This window comes from Coturnix japonica, chromosome 4 (genome assembly GCF_054131305.1).
Source record: "Coturnix japonica strain WE chromosome 4, WE-NBRP24, whole genome shotgun sequence".
In the NCBI taxonomy this organism is placed as follows: domain Eukaryota; kingdom Metazoa; phylum Chordata; class Aves; order Galliformes; family Phasianidae; genus Coturnix; species Coturnix japonica.
In genome coordinates this window covers 25,436,839-25,462,200 of record NC_140666.1, presented here as the reverse complement: position 1 = coordinate 25,462,200, position 25,362 = coordinate 25,436,839, and the positions used below count along the sequence as shown (strand labels likewise).

The 25,362-nt window shown below is 38.9% G+C and overlaps 1 protein-coding gene across 3 annotated transcripts in view; it reads left to right on the top strand.

Moving 5' to 3' along the window:
* Positions 1-25,362, top strand: part of AFF2 (ALF transcription elongation factor 2) — a 327,396-nt gene that overhangs the window by 246,955 nt on the left and 55,079 nt on the right. For all 3 annotated transcript variants that reach the window (XM_085544766.1, XM_085544768.1, XM_085544767.1), the window contains exon 9: positions 2,545-2,582. In XM_085544766.1, coding sequence (XP_085400892.1) covers positions 2,545-2,582 — 38 coding nt within the window. The remainder of the gene's footprint in view (positions 1-2,544; positions 2,583-25,362) is intronic.

Sequence of the window (25,362 nt, the reverse complement as noted above, 5' to 3'; positions counted from 1 at the left end):
TGTAATCCAAATGAAACAAATGCATCTTTCTTCACATTCTGGGAGCTAACCCAGAGTATTATTGTTTTTTCTTGTCAGCTGTCATAAGCCTTAACTCTTTCTCCCAAATCTAAAGTTATTATTAAGGATTTCCACAGATTTAAACAGAGATTTTATCTTTGTAGTGTCTGGAGACAAAAGAGCCAAAATAGCGTGTATTCTGAAAGACTAGTCCTATTGTAGAGCCCAGAGGAGAACTAATTCTGGCAAAATTTGGAACCCAATTGTGCAGGTTCCAGGGGTTTCAAGTTAGTCAGTTTTCATAAAAGATTTAATTTCTCAAGGGCTTATGGGATCATTTTTCAGGAACACTAATGTTAGCAGTTCCCATGTGAGAACCATTTTATTTCTATGCATACAAGAGATCAAAGTTCCTCACCAAAATCTTTCTGTCCAGCTTTTGGTAGGGTTTACAAAAATATCTCCAAAGGTAATTAAGCAGTGAAATTTTCCTTTGTGTAATAAGTTTATGGATCAGTTTTCTTCTGCCTTTCACCATGACCCATGCTTATAATCTCACTAATCTGACTGCTTCCCACATCTAAATCTATTGTAGTCTCGTTTTGTGAATGCTAGAAGGAATTTCCTGAAATGGTACAAAACGTTGGTTTATCTGAAGGTGATGTCTCAAACCCTCCTGCACTAAAATGTGTGAGATTCTCCTGAAAAGGCATGCTGAAGAAAGGGAAAAGCATAACTGTAGGAAAGGAGGAAAAACAGGACCAGGCAAAGGTCTGATAGTGTTTTTCTGCCTAGTCTTCCAGTTCCCCCTCTTGGTGCATGGCCTGTGGCAGTTGTATCCCTGAGGAACTTGATTCTGCCCTCCCAGTCACAGCATAGCTAATGTCAGGAGCCTGACCCAGCACCAACTTGGTGGTTTACTGGCAAACGTGTGGCTTGATTACACAAAACAAAACAGTGCTATGCTGAGACAGGACCACAAAATGACACTCACAGATACGGTTCCACGCCTCTAGGCTTAAATAAAGAAGTGCAACTACCTCCTGTAGGACCCAGGGGAGGCTTTCCTTCCTCATTCATGAGGCAAACCTAGCACAGCTTATCGAACTAACCCCATTTAGCAGAAGCGGTGTGCACTGTAGCGATTAAGTAACAGTATCAGCAGAGACCAGACGCTAGCAGGGTATAAAACAGCATAGGGACCACAACTGAGTGGGATCCCTTCTCAACTGGACTGAGACCAGCGAACATCAGGTCATATTATGCTCCCTAATAATATCTACAAATCTCCCTTCTTGCCTGGGAATATTAGTTACGGCCCTCTCTCAAGGAACTCTGTCTAATACCATGCCTTAGGGGAATCGACAGACTTCATTACTTGATAATTCGTGGAAAACTGAAAGTACACATCCCACTCTCCCCCCTCCCCCTTTTTTGCATGTTAATTGTTGTATGCTTTGCCAAGAGTGTTTGCTTGTTCGTGTATGTTTGGAATTGTTATCTGTTGAGTGCTTGTCAATGGAGATTGTAATTGCTTAAGGACATTAAAAAAATTTATAGTTAACTACCTGATTTGTGGTCAGTGAAGTGTGTTAACTAAACTTTGCGCTATACTGCTGACAAATGTCAGGGAACGGTGCCCTGCAAAATGTTATTTACCTATTCTGAAATATTGAGAGGAGATGCAAGGTTGGTTCAGATTACATAATTATGCTACAGAAACATTTCTTGAAAGAAACAACACTAAAATCTTCAGCTAAAATCTTGAGCCACTTAACCAGTGTGATAGACTGGCATGGCTCTGCCATCGGTGCTCCCAGCTGTGTTGCTTAGCAACATTTTAATTCAAGAAAAATCGAAGAAGATGAAATCCCCATGGAGAGGGAAACAGAAATAAGAGGGCCGTTGACAGATGATCTGAGTTGTTTCTTCTAATATACTGTGAAGATCACTGGCTCTTTTCATGAATGATAAATGAACTGTACACAGATCAATGGGTTCAGCAATAAACTGGAACCAGGCTCTATGTCTGAGGTGGTGCAGGCTGAGAGGGCCAAAGATTTACTCATTTAGATGATTTGAGTGTGTTTTCTCAAAGGTTTCACAAAAGGAAATTGATCCGAACATTTGGTCATCCCTTGCCCTTTCTGTTGTTGGCAAATAAAAACTGTTTTGGAAGTGGAGTCTGTTCTTCCCTTTAATTTTTCCTATTGTTGTTCCTGTTCTGGGTATGAGCAGATAGGTTGTGACAAAGGAGGCCAGACTTAGAGTGGGAAGTAAAGTAATGAATGGTTCCTCAACAATGATAGCCATCAAAAATAAGCAGGCCATACTCATATCACAAACTTGGGCAGAGAGACCTGTAGCAGTAGCACCCTGAAAAGGGCCAGCTACTGCAGATACGTTCCCTCTGCTCTGGCCATGGTTAGGTGCCAGAGTGTACTCTTCTGAAAAGCACCCAGTAGTCAGCACTTGGGTACAGGTTGATTGTGCTTAGGTGTGTTGTGTAATTGTTTGTCTCCCCCACCCTTCTTCTGTTTGCAGGCTGCTGAAAAGACAAAATTGAGAAACACTCCTGTGAAGTAAGTTATTCTTTTATCTATTGGAAAATGTATCTTGAATGAACTGCTTGTATACAATCACTAAAAAGCCACACAGTTAGGAGGGCAGTAAAAGAGAAAATGGAATTCAAGCTGTCCCTAATAATAGCTATTAGAAGGTCGGTATTGTTGAGGAAAGCTTCTGATTTTTCATGTGTCTCTAATGATTGCACTACCCAAGATTCATCCAGTTTCCATAAATTAATATGTTGTGTATGAATAGCTGCCAAATAATATCACAATCATACTCAATACATAGTGCTCCTAGCCTTGGGGGTGTTTGTACATGCTAAAAAGATTATGATTTTTAATTGCAATCCTTGAGAAGGTCTGACAGGAGGGAAGTAACTAGGAATATGCCAAATGATTTCTAGACACATGGGAATATTTTGCACCTGTATATCAAGGTTCTGCCATCTTGCTGATTAAGAGCTCTCTCACTCAGTATGTGTGTCTTTCTCATACCACACGCAGATGTATGTTTCTACTCTTTACAGCTATATGAAGTATGAGCAAGCTACCAGGGAGCAATTTCCAGGGCATTTCATGAGAAGTTCTTAAATCTTAGGGCACTAGCAGCAACACTCGACCATTTATCATTGAATTAAGAAAGTTGCCTTATAGATGTCCTAGCTCTTTGAGGAAAGGCATTTTCAGTTAAAGCTACCAACATCAGTGATTCTCTTTAAATAACGAATGATCCAGACTTAATGGGTTTCCTGCACCAGTAAAACACATAATTTTAGCTTCAGTAGGTGATCATTGCAGTTTAACTAAATCCCAGTAACTGTATATTACAGACACAGTAAATGTTCTTGTTTTCATAGTAGTTTGCTTCTCATGCAGGATTAGTACTAGACTGGTTTAGTTTTTGTAAGAACATGAACTTGCAAATCACTGTATTTTAGCACATGCAGCAAAAGAATACAGTTCTACCTCTCACTGGGTTTCTATCATGTATAGTCATTTATACCTTATAAAGTGAATGTAAAATGTGTATGAACGCTCCTTGGAGTGATTAGACAATATGCAAGATAGTCATAAATCACTCTCCCTTTATGTTTCATTTAATCTGATAAAAAGTAGATATAGGATCCAGTGGGGACTTGGTAGCACACGAAACTTTTAATATGACAAGGGACCTTTCTTGCCTGTAGGGCTAGTTCAAACTCAGTGCAAGCTGAATTAAAGTAATTGTTACCTGGTGGTTTGTTTAATAGAAAGTATGAAATGAGCTGTGATTTCAGTTCATCTTCTAGAGAATCCAGGAGCTGTAAGGTGGTGAGAGTCCTGGGGAACAACTCCAAAACAGTCATTTTTCATTAATTCACTTTTTTAATATTTTGGATCACATTCTCAGGAATGGCTCAACTAAATTGAGTTTCACCATGTGAGACAGAGATATTGAGCTTTGCAGCCATTAAATAGCATATGTGTGATACTGATGCCCAATTACTCTGTAAAAAAGATTTGGGTGTACAGAAGTGGGGGATTTAGGTTAAATAATTGTTTTATGGGACTTTTGAATAAGAGTAATATTTTGCAATGGAAGAAAGCCAGATGGACAGTCTCACTCTTTCCACCTACATGTGCATATTTCACCCTGTCTTTTTCCTCCAACTGGTTGTTTAACTTCTCTCTGACTATATTCATGGTTGCAGCTTCAATTAGTACCCTAGGGAATCCATTATACATATTAATTACAGTCTGTATAATGAACAGCTGATAAATCTGCCTCATTTTTCAGTGAAATGTAACTATTTAAGTTACCTGTATGCAATTACAATTTTATGCTAAAATATTGCTTCTTAGGGCAAAAGCAAAAATAATATCTCTAAAATAGCTGTCATAGACATAGATTACATTTACATAGGTTGCTTTGAAAGTCATAGAATCACAGGATCATAGCACAGCTTGGGTTTACCCTTGTCCCATTACTACCTAGCAGCGTAAAAGTTGATTTCCCTCCTGGTTATAAGCTCTCTTTAAGGTTGCAATGAGAACTCCCCTGAGCCTTTACTTCATCAGGTGAAACCAGCCCATCTCCTTGGCCTTTCTTTGTAGGAGTGGTGCTCCAGCCCTCTGAGCATTGATATGGTTCCTCTGGACCTGTTCTTTCCTGAGCTGAGGGCCTCAGACCTCTGTACCCAGTGCTCCAGATAGGGCCTCATGAGGGCAGAGCAGAGAGGGACAATCACTTTCCTCTCCCTAGTTTTCATGGAAACTACAACAGATGCAAAGAGTACAATAACACTATTTGATAGAGAAAATTCCCAATTACAGAACACTGTTTTTCAGCACAGTCACCACCAATAGCTTTGCATTTTTGCCAGCAATGAGCAAGAGCCTGCAGGCCACACTTGTAAACATCTGCACAAGTGGAGGTGATCACTTGATCATTCTTGCTTCTGCTGAAACACACCACTAACCCCTCACTGTGCTCACATTCACTGTTTTGTCTCCATCAACATTCAGCAAAGCATTGATGAATGCCAGTGGGTGCCATTTTTTCCTCATGGAGGAATTCAGTGACACCTTTGCTCCCAGTGCTGTTCCGTGTCAGACAACATTTTGTCAGACTGCCCCTTTGTTGCCATCTGTCACACAGAAATAAAATGTAAAGGAGTATTTCTGGGTAGGGTTCATCCTCTACTGCCATCCCACCAATAGCTGTCTCTGATGTCATGAGCTAACATCATAACATAGAAAATAGTACTTTTGGAGCAGCCCTGGTATACAAACAGCACAGCCTCACTAAGTACACCTCAAGTATGTCTAGCTTTTAGTGCTGTTGCTTTTGTAGCTCTGAAATATCAAAGAGAATTTTGCTTGAATTTTAATGTTCTTCAGCTATGCAAAATAAAGATGGTAGCTTCCATTGTCATGAGGATTGAAAGCTGTACAAATTTCTTCTGCCATATGTGACTTATCACATACATTTTTCAAAGCACATTTCTGTTATTAAGACATATGTGATAGTACACTTCTGCAAATGTGAATTGCTTTTGGCTAAAAGCCATGCACTAATAAGTTGAGTTGAATCAAGCTGCATTTGACATCTGTTACAATATATATATATAAATACATTAAAATATATTTTTTTTCTGTTGTTATTAGCATTAAAAAACTTCCTTGTTTTTATGCGGCTCTGACACAGTTCTTATTTCCCAAACCTGGAATCAGAAATCATTTCCTTTTAAAGACTGTTGTGTTTATAATATCTCTAGTTCAGTCTTAAAAGTCCCACTGTTTAGCATGCTAGTTGAGGAATACAACAAAGATTTTAATAGAAATAGTCTATTACTTTAGTTTGTTTGGTTGTTAGAATCACAGAACCACAGAATATCTCGAGTTGGAAGGATCCAAAAGGATTCATTGAGATCAAGTTCCTGTCAGGACCATCCAAAATCCAAACGTTATCTCTGAGAGCCGCATCCAAATGCTTCTTGAATTCCAGCAGCTTGGGGCTGTGACCCTGTAGAGCCTGTTCCATGCCCAAGCACACCCTGGTGAAGAACTTTATTCTAATACTCAGCCTGAACTTCATCTGACACAGCTCTGTACACTTCCGTTGGGTCCTTTTGCTGTCACATGAGAGCAGAGATCACAGAGATGCTCAGAGGGCTGGAGCACTCAGTCTGAGGGAGATGGGTTTGTTCATCCTGGAGAACAGAAGGCTCCAGACCTCCCTGTAGCCTTCCAGTACCTAATAGGAGGGAAATCAGCATAAGACCCTCTTCTGTTCATATGTGTCATCAAAGTCACCCTATAACTGCAGATTCTATTCACTTTATTTTATACTCCTCTTACCCTGTCATAAAAGGATTATTTGCTGTCTATCACAGATTTTATCCAAATTTATATTGACAGTAGCAGGGAAAGGATTTCTTGAATGCAAAGTCCTAGACACTTTCTTACTTGCTAGTGCTTATCATGCTGTTCCCATCCCTGAGTCTGAAAGAGGTAACATGACTTAACCAAGTTTACCCTGTGGACACTTTCTGATTTCTAAAGAGCTGTTACATGAGAAATTGTTTTCAGTTATAACATATCCAGAGGAAATAATCTATTATATACTCTGTGATTTGGATTCTCATTAAAATTCAATAGCAGCATTGTTCTGAAACCAGCTGATGATCACAGTTCCCAGGCTTTTTTCCAGACTTGGGTAGGCAGTGAAAGCCCACATCAGACTAGGAGTCTAAAGGCATCGTATTCGTGTTGAGTTGGACCAAATCACTTGTCTTGGCTCAGTGGGTCAAGCTGCAGGATCCCATCAGATCTGAATACAGTCACGGTTAAGCCTTGCTTTCAAGTACAAATAGACTTTGCTTGGCAGCCTGTACATTAATGTAGTCTGAAGGTCTGATAGCCCAGTGCTTCATCTCTGCCAGTGACAGAATGTAGGGAAAGGACAGAAATTAGAGAAGTAGAAAGTAGAGAAGTGGATCTCCCATTTTCCTGTGCAGAACAGTTCACACTTCCATGAATGCACATCCTATATTTAGGAGTTACCAGTGCACTTATCTTCCATGCAAAATCTCATTTGAAATCTATTTATACTTTTTGTCCCCACAACATCCCGTGGCATTGAACACTATAGTGCTTGAAAAAAATACTGTATTTTATTTATTTTAAGTGCATTTCCTTGTATTCTCAGAGGAATCCATGCAAGTAGCTATGTTATGCAAGAGAACAAAAGATAACTTGCAGATTCTCATTCATAATACGATGTATCTCTGCTGTGTAGACCAAGGAGTTTTCCTACTCAAAAGCCACTATTAATAATGCTGTTTTCCCTCTGAGAGAATGAGTCCATCAGTGAGCGAATAGCAACCAAAGGCAGATCGCTCTGCACTTGGGAAAGAAAGCCTTTGATTCAGCCAGTCAGACAGAGGCAGTGGTTAGGGAGATAACTGGCTTCTTTTTATTCTTTTCCTCATGGGAGAGATGAGTTCTTTGTATGGTGCTGCTCTTCTGACTGAGAACTGGACATAGCCTGGCTCAAAAGCCTCTGATTGCAGTCCTTTATGAAAATGACCAGAGGGACTCCTTGGGAAAATGCAGTCAGTCGAAAGCATGATTTAGTTAAAGCCCTGATTTTATCCAGCACAGCAGAATTAAATGATTTTTTATTATTATTTTTCATGAAAAATGCCTATTTTTAAGAGCAGCTCTTGCACTTCATGAACTTTTGTGGAACCGTAGAATATTCAAATTGACTTCTTGCTCTGGGAAAGAAAACACCGGCTTCCTTGAGTATCCTTTATCTCTCTTCTATTACAGATCTTTAAAATCTTCAATAGAAAGCATTACCATTTGTCCCCCAAACACCTGCACATGTTTAAATTTGCTTTAGACTTAATGACTACCAGATTCATGTTTGAGGATTATAGCTTATGTTAAAATCTTATTGCTTTTTACATTTTCAAAATATATTTGTTTTCTGTCACTGACAAGACAAGCCACATGTATGTTAACCAAAAAGACTTGTGGTGGTTATTGTCTTTTCCTGCCATAAAACTCATCTTCTTCTCAGAAGGCCATCAGACTTGACTTGGTACAATTTTCTGTCCCAGCCATTGTTGAAATTGCAACCCATTAACTACTGATATCTTGACATTTCAATTGACCTCTCATTTGCAAAGCACAGTGGTATTTTTCATGGCCTTTTCATCCTTCATTATAAATGGAATAGGAATGACTATTTCTACTGTTTGCATTTAAAAAAAAACAAAAACCAACAACCTTTGTTTTACCAGCTGGAATGGTACCTTGCTTTTCCCTTCCTGGGTAGACCTGCATGGAAGGTCTAAGGTCTAAGCAAGTCATGCAGAGCCAGAGGATTCTCTTATTGACTCAATATGCAGGAGGGCAAACAGGTCAGATTCTGAGGGTCAGTTAATATATGCTGTAGTAGCGGTAACCATAAACAGACCTTTTGCTCCTGTTGTCAAATGTTTAGGCCAGTAGGCTAGGTCTGAAGGTCTGTTTTTGCTGGTCAGATCAGGCACTTGTAACCAACAGAAGTGTGCCACTGGTTCTCATGCTCAGGAATTTCTGCTGCAGGGAAAAAAAAAAAAAAAAAAGAAAAAAAAAAAAGTTGTTGTGTGACTTGAAAAAAACTCCCATTTATGTATGGGAAGATGTCCGTATATACACATATGCATGCTTATATTTGTGCATGTGTATGTACATAGGCTTATTTACGCAGGCATAGGTATATATGAGTAGATGTATATGAGTAGATGAATCTAAAGGACATTTGCCAAAGAACTTAAAATCAAACCTCATTCAAATAAACAAAAAGCCAAAACTTGCTACAAATCTCATTTTCAGTGAAACTCCCAGGCAATTTACAACCATCACCCGTTAGTCTCTGCCTATAAACGTTCCTTAGTCCATTTCTGTCTAACTACTAAATCAGCCAGCACCAATTCAATTAGTTCTAAAAATCCATTACAACACAGGGCCTAAACTGCCTGCCCATGTTCATTTCTCAAAGAAATCCATTCATATTTATGTTTTAATACTTTAAGTCTAGCATGTGAAAGCACTCAAATCCCCAGCAGAAATCCAGGAAAAAGCCTGCTTACAGGCAATTATACACAATGTTCTTTAGTCCCTGATCCTCCTAGTCTGTCCACTTAGGCATCTACACAGTTGCTGAGTTCGGTCTATGGGATCAGTTTATTGCACCAGCAATCAAGTCCCTCAGAGAATTGGCCAAACTCAAAATACCGCTGGTTCTGGAAGCTGGCCCATGTGGTTGCATCTGTACAGGCACGAGTACTTCCAGCAGGGTTGGCACTTGAAGTATCACTATGAAAACCAAATGCATCAGTTTCCATGGAGTTTTATTTAGGGAGCTACGTTTTCTCAGCAGAATGTGAACTCTAGAAATGTTGCAAGGGATTATTTTATTCTTACAAGTTAAAGGTTAGTGTTGGAAATGGATTATAAAACTGTCGCTTTTAAACTGTTTGCAAAGAAATTCACATATTAAATCCTTTTTGATGATATCACACTAATCCCTAAATACTGATTTTTATGTAAATTTTGACTCTTGCAAAGCTCTGACAATTCAGCTATACCCATGTGGTTTTATCAGAGCTCAATTGCTCCTTTAGATCTTTTTTCTTTTCTGCAGTACCTTTTGCTTTATTCCAGAGTCATCGCAGCAGTTGGAAGATACAGTGCTTTAGACATAAAATAATAACTCTGTTTAATATTTTACCTTTATTTTCTGAATTTTGTCCCTCTGACACATCTTGTTAGATATATTTTAATCAGTCCAAAGGATAACCACAGTAGGGCTATTTTTATTTCTAAGGAAATGATGCATGATACCTACTGGCAGGGCCCAAAACAGTAAATCAGTCCCGTCCCAACCACAGAATGTATTAAAAGTCTGTAGCATGTGATAATAAGTTATAATTCATTTGACTAGCAGTTTGTTTGAACTTTGAATTGTGCAAATGAGTCACGTTGGTTAAGTCTGAAATATAGAATTTTTGTGTTTTTAAGGATTTTGGCTACCCTCTATGACAGGTACCTAGAAAGAGCGCAGTGCATTTTTGTAGTGAAATGTTTCTGATTTGACTGTGTAATTTATAGCAGATGGTTAAACTGTGTAGAGCAAAACGTTTGCTCACAAGATAGTGAGCTGGACACTCTGAGAGCTCATTCATCTAATCTCTTACTAATATGAGCACACATCATCAGTACTAAGCACTGATGAATCCAGCCACATGCACCAGCAGCAGCTCCTGAGCCAAACTTGTTGCTCAGGAGCCACCATACAACTTTGGATTGCTAGAGAAAACTTTTCTTCAACATATTTTTTATTCACTGAGAAGTGTGTATTCCACTTGACCATTTGTGCAGAAATTACCACAGCCATTGCAGCTGGGCAAAAATATGTATTTTCATTCTAACTGGGCCACTTTGGTTACTTTTCAAAACTACATTTTCTCACCTTTGTTGTGACACAGTTTGTCAAGATTAAATTTAGGTCAGATTTCAGAGGTTGTAGGAAAAAAATGAAGTGAAAGTTTGAACCAAACAAAAACTCTTTTTTTTTCTTATTTCTTCCTTTGAAAATAGCCAAGGTCAATATTTTTTCTAGTCATACCATGTATTTGTTGTGGATCAAAGGAAGATGTGGATTCTTCCCTTTCTTGTACTGCGTTGTTGGTCATTTTAGGCTTTGTATTTGTCTTCCTCATTATTAACTTAAAGTCACTTAGCATTTATTCAAACAATTATTCTAAGTGCTTGCCTTGGGCATCATAGTAAGCAACAGCTGTTTTCTAACTACCTGTGATCTTTTCAAAAGTAACACTATAAAAATGCATTTCTTAGTAAAGATATTGTAACCAAGTAACAGATATAAGCAAAATTGAAGAAAACGCCTGATCCCAGCATGGATGGGAATATTTTGCCTGCTGTTTTCAGTATAGATCACTGAATCCCACACAGGAACCAACCAGATGTACTCTTGAATTTCACTGCTATCACACTTGTGTCCCCCTGGAAGAAAAATAATGAGAGCAAGTAGTTTTAGTGTGCTTACATGAGTATCTAATTTACTTAGGGTCTAGCACAGTACAGATACTCTCCGGATGAAGATTCCTGCCTGTGAGAGCCTTCTTGAGGCAATGTAAAGCCACCTGGCAGTGGGATTTGACTGAGTCTATCATAAGCCTTTTAGATACTAGAATCCCTCTTTCTGCTCTCTTGCTTCTTTGGAACTTCTAATTTTACGATGGAATGAGAGGGGAGAATGAAGTCTCTTTGGTCCTTCTGGTTTGTGGCCTCTTGGTAATAAATGTAGGTTGTTCCTAAAGTAATTCCTCCTATTTATTTCTGTAAAAATTACAACAGATGCAAAGAGTACAAGTTAATGTAGCTGAGCAAATTCTCAGCTAGAAAACAGTATTTTTCAATATAATCACCACCATCAGTGATGCGTTTTCAGTAGTGATGAACAAGATGCCACACTTGTAAACATCTGCAGCAGCAGTGATGACCACTATTGCTGCTGCCACTGCTGAAACACACCACCCACCCCTCACTGTGCTCATATCTGCTGTTTGGTCTCCATAGGCATTCAGCAAGTGTCACTGAATTACAGTGGATGCTATTATGTCCACTTGGAGGAATTCAGTGGCACACCTTCGTTCTATTTGCACTTCCATGTCAGATGGCATTTTGTCAGATTGCCCCTCTGCTGCCATCTGTCACACAACAACAAAAGCAGAATACTGGTAGGAGAACATTGGATCTACTTCCATCTCATCAACATTCACCCCTGATGTCATAGGCCAACATCAAAATGTAGGAGGCGTTACTTTTGGAGCAGCACTCATAGCAGGTTTCCTCTGCCTTGTGAGGTTATTAAGATAGGACAGAATAAAGGTGGTGCTCTTTGCTATTGAAGCATTCTCCTTGTTATCCTTGCTGATATATCCACAAAAAGAGCCTGCCACATAGCAAACAACCCTTTATTTGGCAGTAAAATATGTGATAAAAAGAAAAACAGGTATCTTTCAAATTTATTCATTTTTTTAGTATATGTACAAAAAAAAAAAAATCTGCGGCTGTTTGAGAGAAACAAAAAAAAACATCCCATCATTTAGGATCAATGAATACAAAAGAAAGGAAATAACACTGCTACAAGGTTAATTTTGCCTAGTACAACATTTCCTAGTATTGAATTGCCTGATATACTCCCTTAGGGATTGCTCCTGCACTTGCAATAATCGAGGCTGATTTTATTGGAAAATCACCTCTGGATGAGATACATACTCTGGAGAGAACTTTTCATGGGTACAAATAGGTTTTTGGTGCCAGTGCCATGTTGCCCAGGCCAGCACAGTTATAGTTCCCAATCTGTCTGTTCATTCAAGCAGCAAATTCATTAGCAACCCTTCTGGCAGGATAGAAAAAATAGACATATTAGGGAAATTCACTTTGAATTGTTTTCAGAATTTGTTGTATAACAGTTCAGTAATCAAATTGCGCCTCCTAACAAGAGCATTAAATATTTTTATTACTAGTGGCAGAGAGGCTCCAGATATTCTTTTAAGTGCTGAACATTTTACCATAACACTATGTCACTTGCAAAGATCATGGATGAAAGAATAGATTAGCATAGTTAGAATGGGGGTGCTTGTAATGTCTGAGCTGATTTTTGTTTTGTGTCTTGCAGCGAGTTGCTCTGAGTCGTGTAACTCTCACATTACAGATGTAACGTGTGTTCAGTATCGGCTCATCCATCAGGCCTTGTCAGCTTGCTGGCTCTTTAATTGTAGAAAAGGGCTTCATCTCGACAGCAATGTGCTCTCTCTACCTATGGGATGTAGGTTCAGATATACACAGTGGCTTCCAGGCCTTGTCAAGAGGAAACCGAGCGTATTGTAAACAGAGCACATTCCACCTCCAGCCAGGAGAAGGGATGGGCAGGGCACCCCCATACAAGGGCCCTCCACTGACCTTGTGGTGCCTTTGTGCGGAGGCTGGAGGAGTGCTGGGAAAAGGCTGATTCAGAGAGACGGGTGAGCAAGGAAGAAAAATCAAGGAGAATGGCACAAGGATGGTGAAAAAAATATATATATATTTCTAAAGAAAGCTGGAAAAACATTTACACACACAGGAATTTACTGCGCTGAGTTCAAGGAACTGATGGTGTTAAAAATGAGGATTGTAAAATGCAATCTCTGTACTCTTGTTTCCTAATTCGTGTTGTCTTCATTGTGAAGAGGAGAGTCGTCCTTGATATCAATCATAGCAAGCTATCAAGACAAAGAAATAAGCAGCATATGGCTTAGCACTTTTGGGTCTAGCAATCAAGTAGCAACCCTCTGCAGTTCAGCTGTAGTTTGGTTCCCAGTGGGTTTTACTTTGATGATTAGATATATTGAGTTCCTCATGTCATTCAGAGACAGCAGAATTTCCTATGGGTTGATGTTTGCTTCCTCTCACTTTGTTTCAATTTTCCATAACCAGTGTCATCGCATTTAACATTTTCTTCATAATGGAACTTCATGTCGAATCAGATTTGTTTTTAAAGTGAAAGAGCACCATGAAAAGTCTTTTGAAACACCAATCTCTGGAAAATTCTTGCCACAGTGAAAATGGAGGGGAATTATCTATTGATTTCCCCTAAAGGTGTCCAGTCCCTAGATCATTAAGGGTTACTCAGAAAAAAAAAAAGCTTTTGTGATCAGCATTCTTTACAGGACTTACACTGGCTCCTTGCTGAAGCCGTTGCTGTGCTAAATAGAAAATATTTGTTCACTCATGTTTGAAATCAAAACTGTGGTACTTAAAGCCAAGTTCTGTGCAAGTGGAATTACATCAGAGGAAAATTTGAACTTCAGATTCTAATTGATCCCTCTGTATTTCAACACAGCATCTGTTAAATACTATCATTCTTTGTGAGCACAGAGCTGCTCCTTTCATGGTGCTTACCTTCTCTCCTTCTGCTGTCCCCATCTGTTCAGGAAGTCTGGGAGGCCAAGTGTTGTGCCTGTTGGAGGACACAGGTATGGGCCGTATTGGGAGTTTGAGGTGTAGAGAGAGGATGGGGAAACTCAGAGAATAAATGCTGACAGTCCAGAACATATACCATGATGAGCATAAACCTGCACCACACTCAGAAGTCAGCTAACTGTGTTAGGGAATCTGGAGAAATCTGGTGCCTTGGAGAACCTTCCAAACATGCCTCTGCTTGAAACTCTATTCTTCCCAAAAGTCTGCGATCTCGTTTCTCTCTTTGCTGGACTTTCTCCATAAAGTTTCCAAGTGGAGAGATACTTCAGCTTGTGTCACAACAGCACATCTCACTGACGTTCACCTGCCAGCTTCTTGTATGTTATCTCCCTCCATAATGACTGCGACACACAGCATGACTGCACAAGCACTGTTTTTAGAGAGCAAATTCAGTGTCACACATTAATGATGAAGCACTTGCTGTAATTCACAATTAGCCTTAACGTGCTATATAGAGAGTGACTGCATATGAATGTGTCACAGCTTTACAAGCCCAACATTTACAATCTACAAAGGCAATATACTCTCTGTATCACATATCCAGGACTGCCCTTCCCATAGTTTTATTTCTTGGCAGTTACCTACGGTTTTATGAAACAATTTTTTCTCAACGTGACAAAGTCACTTCAATTACACTGTCATTATAAGTTTTGCCAAGGTTGACTATGGATCATTTTGTGTTCATTAGAGCACAAAATTAGAATTTTCATTGCAGCAACTGTAAACAGTATTGGCTCAAAGGAGTCAAGCTTTTTCCCCCATAACATCTTGGATAAGCTATAATTGAGGAATTCCATGGATTTTGACAGATTCTAATGTTTTTAACTGCCTTCTGGGTTGGTGTTTTGTTATGTTTTCTTTTTCCTTCTTCTTTCTAGGCCTTGATATATTTATTTTGGTCTAGAGACTGAATAACTGGTTCCCTTCAAAATGATGACATTGCCACACTCTGCCTGAACAAGCAGATGCAGTCAGTGTCATTCTAACACTGAATAAATTATTTCTTCAACTTTATCAGCATTTTTTCTTGGTTCTTCATTCTTGTCACTTCAGCCATAGATGGTCACCAGGAAATAACTCTGATTCAGAATATACTTCATCATCTGCTTGAGTCCCACTGAGCCCCATTAAGCTTTCTCTTACGTAATTTCAGAGTCTGTTACTTAAGTAATAATCAGAGTTTCTATTTAACATGCTGTTGACTTTATGAATGCATATGACTGAGTGTGCTTTATACGCTGATGTAAATATAAAGAAATTGCATCAAAACTAATCATTTCATATGTGCAAAAATAAAGCAGATAGGAAATAAATCCAGCAGAGTTTTTCGGTATAGTCCAGGCTTTCAAAAGCTGTTTGGAACAGATAAACAATTGGACAAGCTCTTGTTGTCCATCTTAAGCAAAATAAATAAGATCCAGAAAAGCATTTTGAAGAGAAGATAGATTACATTTTTCTCTTGATTTCTGTAGTCACTTCTTTTAGGTTAACTTAACCTTTTTATTGCTGAATTAGCTCACTAAAAAGAGTAGTGTACTAAAAGGTGGGAGACTTAGTAGAAAACATAAGCAAAATGTTTTATCTGCTAGTTGTTCAGGCTCATTGTGAACCCACGCTACCCTACCTTCTTTCTCTGTCGCTTAGGATTGGACAGTCTGAACAGCTCCTGACTTGTGCTTCACTTGGAGTAGATTCTAGGCTTTGTTTTTAACCTAATGTGTACTTACAAGCAAGGAGAGGAGACAGAGACTATTGAGAAAGCAGCAAAGAATTGCAACAGACAACTCTGTCAGACCTTGCACAGCAGCAGTCCTCTTTGTTGTTTCTACAAATCCGCAGCATGTGGGCTTCTCGTGGCATGTGGCATGCTCACGTCTTGCCAATGGAATGCCCAGCCCTTAGCAATTTTTTTTTAGACATAATAGGCCATGATAAAGTCAGCCAGGATAAGATCTGTCAGAAAATTCCCCAACAGGCTTTATCATCTCATTCCTCTTAGCAAAACCTGGAGCTATGCTGAATAGGGACAGCAGACATATAGCAAAGGCAGATCTCTTCCTCTTAAAAGAAATGTGTTTAACAAGATTATGAACTATTTGAATTCCAAATTTGCAATTAGCACCCCATGAACACACAAAGAAATCATCCAAGTGGCAGATAATGTGTTAGACGCCTATAGTTAAACCTTCATAGATTAAACAGACTATTAAGTATGTGGTAACTGCTACAGTAATAAATCTTATAGAAATCATTGTAATCTGAATAGCATGAGAGCTCACTGAGATGTGATTCTCTTATTAAAACTGTGAAGTATGTATGTTGTTGAATGCATATGTGTGCATGCAGGCATGCAAATTACTAAGTGGAAAGATTAGCAAATTATGAATTGGGTAAGTCTCACCATATATAGGACAATTTTTTCCTTTAAAGCACATCTAAATGTTTGATTCTGCTTCTTCTCAACCCTATAATTTTACACTAGCTGGCATAAATTAGCAGGCTAAAAGTCTGGATGTATGTGTCTGTAATGCCTCTTGAAAGAAACAAGATGAACGCACTTGGTGAAACAGGAGCAGTGCAGGTAAAACATCCGTGTACTTTTCTTCCTATACATAGGTCAAATTGAAATTGGTGAAAAGAAAGAGAAATCCTTCAGCTTCTGCAGTTTATCTGTGCTGTCTGTAGTCTGGAGTTCTTTGAATATATTTTATTTCAACTTCAAGGACTTTCAGTGTGTAAAGAAATCATCAGTGCCAAGTGTTCCCTCTCTACCAAATGTGATTATTTTTGAATCCAGACAGTGGCTCACTTGCATTAATGTGCTCAGTGGTCTGGTGCAAATCAGTAAAATGATGAGGCACAGTGAAGGGGGAAGGTGGGACTTCCACATTTATTTATTCTGGATAAATGGTGCCCATTAATCTATCATGAAAATATGGAATTAGCAGGGAAGAAACCACAGTTGCAGATTTGGCAGTTGTTAGCATGCACAGATGGTCTTTCAGTGTTTTAAGATTTTCCAGTCTTTTGAAATTGAGCTCATGTATTGCTGATATTTATCTAGAATATCCATAGAAAAATATCACTGAATATTTTGGATTGTTCAATCTCGTCCTTGCATATTTGCATAACGTTCTTTATTCTTAAAGGTGAACTTCTTATATTCTTTGTTTATTTTTAAAAAGCCTAATTGGTGTGATTTCCTAAAATATGGAAGACTTAATTTACCTGACAAAGGCATTAAGAATGCAGAAGCTCTTACATGGGAGCTGTTGAACAAAGTTTGAAGGTTGGAGGTTGGTAGTCACAGTGGGTTTCCAAGAGTTATTAATTGAATCGCTCCTAGTTCTGAAAACTAGGATGCTGAATCCCTCATTGATGTGGTGTAGAGGGCTGTTTAAAACATATTTTGCTAGCACAGGCAAGTTTTTACTCACTGTTAGTCCCCATAGCTTCACTGAGACTGGGAATCTGACCTTGGCAGTGTCTCCACTCAGAGGAGCTCAGGGCATAAAGTTAAAGGGGAAGAATAATGTCATCTTCTTCATTTGCTTTGGGAATGTTTGGTTAAGTCTTTAAAGATGTTGTCAAAATACTTCACAAGATAATCACATAATCAACAGAATAATTCTCGTTAAATTTTCCTTTGAGTTTACTCCCCCCTTATCCAGAGAATGGATGTTAATGACAGTGTTGCGAAATGCACCTTCTGAAGAGTGGTAGTTGTGTATACAACCCACATATGTACAGGGCAAAGGCATGTTCAGCTACAAACAGCCCAGGGTGCTTTGTATTAATAATCTGTAAACACTGTGGAGGAAAGAAAACAAACAAACAAACAACAAATACAGACACAAAGTTATTTATCTCAGCACACAGGAAATTTTAATTTGGTGAAAGAAAAAAAATCTGAGAGACAAAAATTAGGTGAAAGTTTTAGGTGCGTGGCAGAACCAGAGTGTGCCATTGCACATTGCACCACCTGTACTGCATCCAGCTGAGTAGGTCTCATTTCTGTAGATCTGTCTGAAGATATATGGATGGAGAGGCAGACGGTCAGTCAAACAGACAGACAAATAAATAGGAGCATGTGGATACAAGTATGCCATGGGGATTATTTGCTAATTTAGTAAGAACACTTCCTGTTCTCTCACTCAGACTGTTAATATGTAATATAAAATATCCAGGTTTATCATATAACTACTGTGACAGTAGTTAGGCTTTAGACTTGATGTCTGTTTCTTGCCAGATCTATAATAAAGATGTAATGCTGTAATGAAGATGATTTGGGCAATTTATGTGATCTGTAATGGATAGTTTATCAGAACATAAAAACCATTTAAAACCTTGAAATGGCTACACATGTTGCAGGACTCCTTATGTAAGTCTGAAGATCCTGGAGGGTACAAACATTTTTGCACATATGTGAAGCTTCAGTTTAGCAAGACAAGAACTGCACATGCATAAACAAACTAACAAAAACTCACAGCAACCCATTTCAAAATCCCTGACCATCAACTCAAAGCTCAGCAGCTCTGATTGTCTATTTGCTAATCCACTGCATATGAATTTCTTCAAGTACTGCCTGCTGTCAGTGTTCTTGCAGCAGTGCCAGTTCTTTTGTTTTATATCCTTCTTTTTTGGCATGAAGATTATACTGAGGAAAATTCCAAATTTCATTCTAGTCTATCTGACATTTAAACAAGTAATGCATATCATACACCACAGGTTCAAAAACAAAACAAAAAGATGGAAGTGGCTGAAAGTAGAAAGAAAGAAGCCAGACATCAAGCTAGAAATGATCACGCAAAACTTGTTTTGTAAGCAAAAGCTCACCCTAGTCAGCAATAACTAGTGTTATCTTCCTTTATTCCAGATATTGCAAGAGGAAATTCTTCCTTTGTTTGATATCAATAAGCAATTCATCTGGACTTAATTCATAAAACAAACATAATCATATTATCACTTACACTCATAGTCCAGAATTCATCCACACATCTCACAGATAAAGCCATAAGTCTAATATATGCAGGACATTGTTCAGGACACATACTCTAGCATATTTATTTCTGTTTCTCTTTTGAAAGTAGCCATTTTTATTCCATTTTTAACATATAAATGTGTTATAGTCAAGTGATATTTTAATCACTGCTCTTGCAATCTTGGTAAAAGAGCAAAGGATTCCCTGTTCCTTTTGTTCTGTGCCATTGGCTGCACTGAATTTCTCAGTTCTTCTTTCTGATTTGCCCAGACATAGGCATACAGAGGCCTAAATACAGCCTACATTGTAGAAACTCCCAGGACCTCACTGTCTTGCTTTTCCACTTTTCTGCATGAGTTCATTAGCATTAGAGGAGCACTAGCAAAGTCATGTTCACATGGTTATATGTAAAATGTTGCTCAAATATAGAGCATTTATTTTTTCTCCCTTTTCTCTCCTGAACAAAATGTGCTGGACATCAGTTCCCAAGCTCTGGCAGGGTGTTTCTTTGCTCTTTGTGCATTCCTCACTGCAGTTGTAATTGCCTGATTGTTTTATTCTGCTTCAGCTGAGTTACCTGGGTGCATCTCTTAATTTCATTGCACTTGCCAAACTAAAGACAGAGTCATGGGTTTGTGATTTGGCCCTGTAAATATTAAGTGCCATTTTCTTCATAAAAATATTGCTAACTCATTTTAATGCTGTAATTCCATCAAAGATGATTTTTTCCTTAGCCCTATAGACATTGTACAATGATCAGCCTTTTAAAGAAAAATGATTATCTGCAACAACAAAGCCCAAACACATTAGTTTTGTTGTCACTTCTCTAGGGTACCCAAGAGAAAATCTATCCTCTGTCAACCTCATAAGTGAGAACTCAAGAAACAATTTCACGTGTATTTTCCCATTTCAGATCCCAAGTGCTGCTGTCTATTTGCTCTGACCTTACGTTGCAAAGTTACAAGATACTAGCATTAACCTTCTCTATGCTCTTCTGCGACTGCAATTCAGTGTAATGGAAACATTACATTCCACTACAATTAGAAATGGAGCCCATATAGCACCCTGCACTCAAAAATGTAGTTTTGGGACACTAACCTACTTTAAAGAGGCAAACGCCATCAAAAAGATGGCGCTATTGAAAGTCCTGAATCTGTTCTTCATAAGCTTTACACTTTATTCATATACCAGACTGCATCTTAAGTATAAACCTATCATCAGGTTTAGCAAATCAATACCACAAGAGTGTGAAATGGTCCCCAGAAATCTCTAGAATGCCATTTCACAGTAAAAGCAATTGAAAAAGGAGCTGCAGTGGAATATCTTATGAGATAGCCATTTAGATCACAAAAGGATCATAAAAGTCAGAAGCAGTTTGTTTGAAGCAAGGTTCATAATATAACCATATAGAGCTCTCTGGGAAGAAAGGAAAATTGCAAACCAATTTGTGGTTACGGCTTTTTCTGTCAATTCTATGGGGATTTAAAACTTGTGAAAGGTGAAACTTCTGCTATCTTACATTGTTCACATAGAAATAGATAGCTACAATCAAGGCAGATAAACAAATGCCAATTATTGAAAGCCAGTATAGGCTTTATTAACTTCAAAGTGATTAGTGTTTCTGCAGTTCATTTAGTGTTGAGCAAGGTACTATCGGACAGTGTAATTTGATGGTAATCTGAGCATCTTTGGAGATTTGCCTTACTATATTCTCGTAATATTTGTAAGTGAAGTTTTGATGCTTTGCTTGCAGTAAAGACACTGATGAAAGCATTAAAATATATGTTTTTATAAGCAAATACCACCTGAACATTCCACCTTACTTCAAACATTTTGAATCACAGAACTCCATGTTTCTTAAAAGACTTCCCTGTCCCAGTGCAGGAAAATGGGAGCAAAACATTCTGGATGAAGCCATAAAAGCTATACAAAGCAAAATTCCCCCAAACTTTGTCAAGTCCATTCAATTCTACAAATGCCTGGTACAGACCCCCGGAATTAATATTTGCTCTTTGTAAGAGCTGACAGATACCCTGGCTAGATAGAACTCCTTGAGGGAGACTTAAATGAATCCCTCCAATCACTGGAAACTGGATTACATTGCAGTTGCAAATCCTGTAATTTTTATTATTTTTTTTAAATTTTCTTCTTTAAATCTGTATGATTCATGGCTGATAACAAGCTAATATGGAGCCAGTCTACCTTCAACCTTTCTTGCTTCCTTCAGAAAAAAAAAAAAAATCTAAACAATAAAAACAATTTCTGCTTTTTCTCCTGCTAACATTACTCTTTGAAGAGTGGCACTGCTTTAATAAAGATATAGGAAATGAAATTTCGACTATGTTACACTGAATTAGATTACTTTGGACAAATGAAAAGTAATACTGCCTCCTTTAATACCATTAGAAGAATTGATATTGCAGAGTTCCTTTTAGACCACAGTGCACCAACGATTAGAAGCCTGATGACACCCATGTGCTATGTTGCTTGGAAATGCCTCAGCGGTGAATTATGGCCACAGGAGGTGGAAGGCAAACATGTCGCAGTGCAAGACTTAGGGCACCGAGCACTGCCAGGGCTGGGGGAGGGCAAAACATGCAGAAGAGACTCATGCCCAGGGAAGTGTTCTCATAGTGCTGTTTGTGAGGTGGGGCACAGCCCCTGACTCTGCATGAGGGTTCCACGAAGCACCTCTCTACAGCCAGGAGGTGAGGCAGGATTACTAACTTGCAGGGTCAGGTCCTAATTACAGCGTCTTTATATTGTGGTAGCCCTAAAGATTTTTCAACTGTACAGTGGGGTGAAAACATATAGGTTTTGTTTTCCCTGCTATCTTGTTGATGCCTGATGCTGGCCCTTTTGCAGGGAAGCCTGGCATGTCCAGTCATGGCAGCATGGCAGGTTTCTGCTGTCTGCCTCTGTGCAGCTGCCATTGTCCTGGGTCTCCTCAGGTGCCAAGCATAAAGCAGGGCTCTGAAGTGGGCTCTGCCAGCACCCCAGAACCAAGCTCATATCAAGATGTGCTCTTGATTTCCTAAGATAACACTGTTCACTCCTCAGCAGCTGAAGTCCTGTGCTGCAGAGTGCTAAATGAATGCTTGGCATTAGGCATTATTTATGTACCGTGATGAACAATAAATCTCATTCATGTCATCATTTACTGAACATACTGGGAAAGTTATTGTGCTCTTTGGGCGATTTCTTTTCCGGGAAGTGACTGTGGTATTTGTTTAAATCTTGCATAACCCTCCATTTATCTCCCACTGTCTGCTTTCTGGATCACTGGTTGTTGGTTTTTTTCTGTTTTGTACTTATCCTTGTGTCTGAAACAATGAGAAAAGATGTGCATTAAAACATATGTTCTAATCCATTTATTAGAGAGGGACATTTACAGATAGCACTCCACCAACTAATTAGTAACCTTATTCATTGTATAAACTCAAATCATGATAAGCCAGCTTCCCTTTCCTTGCATGATTTGCACCATTTTTATTATCTTATACGACTGACGCTACTGAAATAAATTTCTCAACATGGCTCAGAAAGACAAAAGCAAATTATCTTTTTCCAGGTGTGAACATTAATGAGCAGGAGGCTGGAGTGCACCATCTCCACCACTTACTGTGGTGTCCCTCGTTGTAGATTGCAGAAGAGGAAATCTTAATTACTGAATGCCACCAGAAAATCTTTTGGCCTTCTCTGCGAGTAGCCATAACACTCAGAATCACTGAGACATTGATTTTCCTTAGCCACATTAGGAACAAGGGCACTGCTTCAGTCAATGGGCTGACTGGACTACCCAGCATGTAGGAGAAAATCACTGCATTTAATAACAAAAGAAAATGCACCTGACAACTTAAAATCATCTGCAGGCTAAAAGCAAAGAGACAGAGATGCCATTGATAGCCATGCCGTCATTACAGATACAATGCACAGTCCTTAGGTAGTGTGAAACAGCCTTTCTCCATTTACACTGTTAGATCAGCATCATTCTATAACAGTGAAGGCTTTGTCCCATGAACCCAAACCTCTTCTGGCATATCTCAATTGATTTCTTTGGAGGTACCTAGCATAGAATTTGGCTCCAAAGCACTGCAGGAAAAGAGAAAACTGGCAAGATGATAAGGGCTCATTGCTGAAGCCGTGAGGTATATGAGGCATACAGAGAAGACAGTCAGCTTGTTGCTTTGGATAAGCAAGCTAATTCTCAAGATTCTTTTTTAATCCTACTTATTAAATAGAAAGTAAGTAAAAGCTTGTCTTACATAGCTGAGCTTGTTGTAGCCTTCAACTCTCCAAGTGCAGACAGGTTCTGTTCTGGGTCACCAGAAATGTTTGGGAGATTTTGTCTTAAAGCCAAGAATACTTTCAGGAAAACTGAACAGAAAGAAGAAAAACGAGTATAATGTTTCCTTACAAAGTTGTGGAAGTTTGGTTTTCTCTTTTGTGATTCAGAGCAGTAGCACTTTGCGAGTGTGGCATAGAACCAGTTCCAGCTCTCAGTTCCTCCAAGACAAGCAGTTGCAGTGAAATTCTCTGTAGAAACAAGTAACTGTGATTGAACACATACCTACATGCATCACATGCCCCGGACAGCAACTGAAGGGCCTTCACACATCTTGTTTTGAATAATGCAAAAACAGCATGTAAAAAAGTCTTTAAAATATGAAGTGAATATAACTGATACAGAAATGCCTGCCTGGGCTGTGAACAGCCTGAAACTGCTCTTTTCTGAGGTGCAAGCAGTTTGGTGCAGTGGGGGCTGATAAAGATGATGATGTGGCTGGTTCAGCATCTGGTACACAAAAAGACAGAGTGTTTGGAGTGAAAGGAACATCCTCAAGGTAATGTAATAAATGCCAAGTGTTGGCATTTATAGGGTGGATTCCGCCTATGCAGTGGGAAGCGGATGTGTGAAAATGTGGAGTGGTATGGAATATGTGTAGGGGAGATGTGCAGGCATTGAACAAGATATAAATGGAAGTCCCTGGTTGTATTCCACTGCAATAACACTCTGCTTCCAGTAAGTTGAAGAAACTGCTCTGGTAAAATCTAGTACAGTGATCTAAAAACAAGGCATTTAAGTAAGAATCCTAATTTTCTCTGATTGCCTTTTCTTTGCCAAAATCTCTGGGGTGTTGTTCAGACAATTCAGAACTTTCTGGCTCAGATGCCAAGATTTAGCATCTTAAAAGCCCTAGTAGGAAGAAGAAGCACTAAAGCTTTTGCTTTGGATTCAGTTAATTGTTGTGGGGAATGCACACAGTGTAAGTTTCTTTATTGAAGACCTCCTACGTAGAATAATCATACTATATGTTCAGGTATCCATGTAAAGTATGCATCCTAGATGGTATGCAAGTATGTGGATAAGAAATCACTTTTATAATTACATCAGCACAAACTACATCTAGATATAGAGAAGGGGCTGAGAACTCATATCAGATTCTCTTTTGTCTTTTTGTGAAAGTATGTGACAATGACACAGTCATTGGTCACTCAGAGAAATTAGGAAACTTCATGTGTAGTCTGAAACACTGGCCATTTTTTTATACAGAAAGAAAATTGAAACATATGAATTCAGCTATATAAAGCGGTTTTTCATAATTATCTCCAATCAAGTAAAATATTTTGACAGTCTTGAAAGCAACGTACTTTTACTAAATCGATTGAAAGGTTCCATTGGCTTTGCACCACGCTGTACAAGATTCATTCCTCATAGGCAGGATGGACACAACTTAAAGCTCTCAGTGGAGACTGCACTCTGAGCTCAACTAGTAAAGTGAAACACCTCAGTTCAATTTAATAAAGCGAACTATTTCACTGTGGATGATAGTAACTCAAAATGTTTTATTTTGAAATTTTCTTACTGGTAGCAATGTTAATTTTAATGAGTTGTTGTTTTTTCATCAGATCATCCATGGGGGTGGGGAGGCAGCTCTGCTACCCATTCTGTGGAAGAGCTAATTAGGGTTGCACTTCTCAAGTCCCACTCTGGGGAAGATTTGTGCTGCAACTTTTGCATCACCACTGGAGCACAAGATCCTTCACATAAGTTAAAGTAGATTGCAGTACCTCCACCCAAACTGCTGGCCAGGTCCGGGCTGTGGGCCTCTGCAGGACTGCATGTGAATCGATACCTTTAGGAGCTTTTGTTTTGCCGGCAGCAGAGGGGTGAAGGCCACTGCAGATACTCAGCTGCTATTCAGCAAAGGCAGCTGGAGCCAC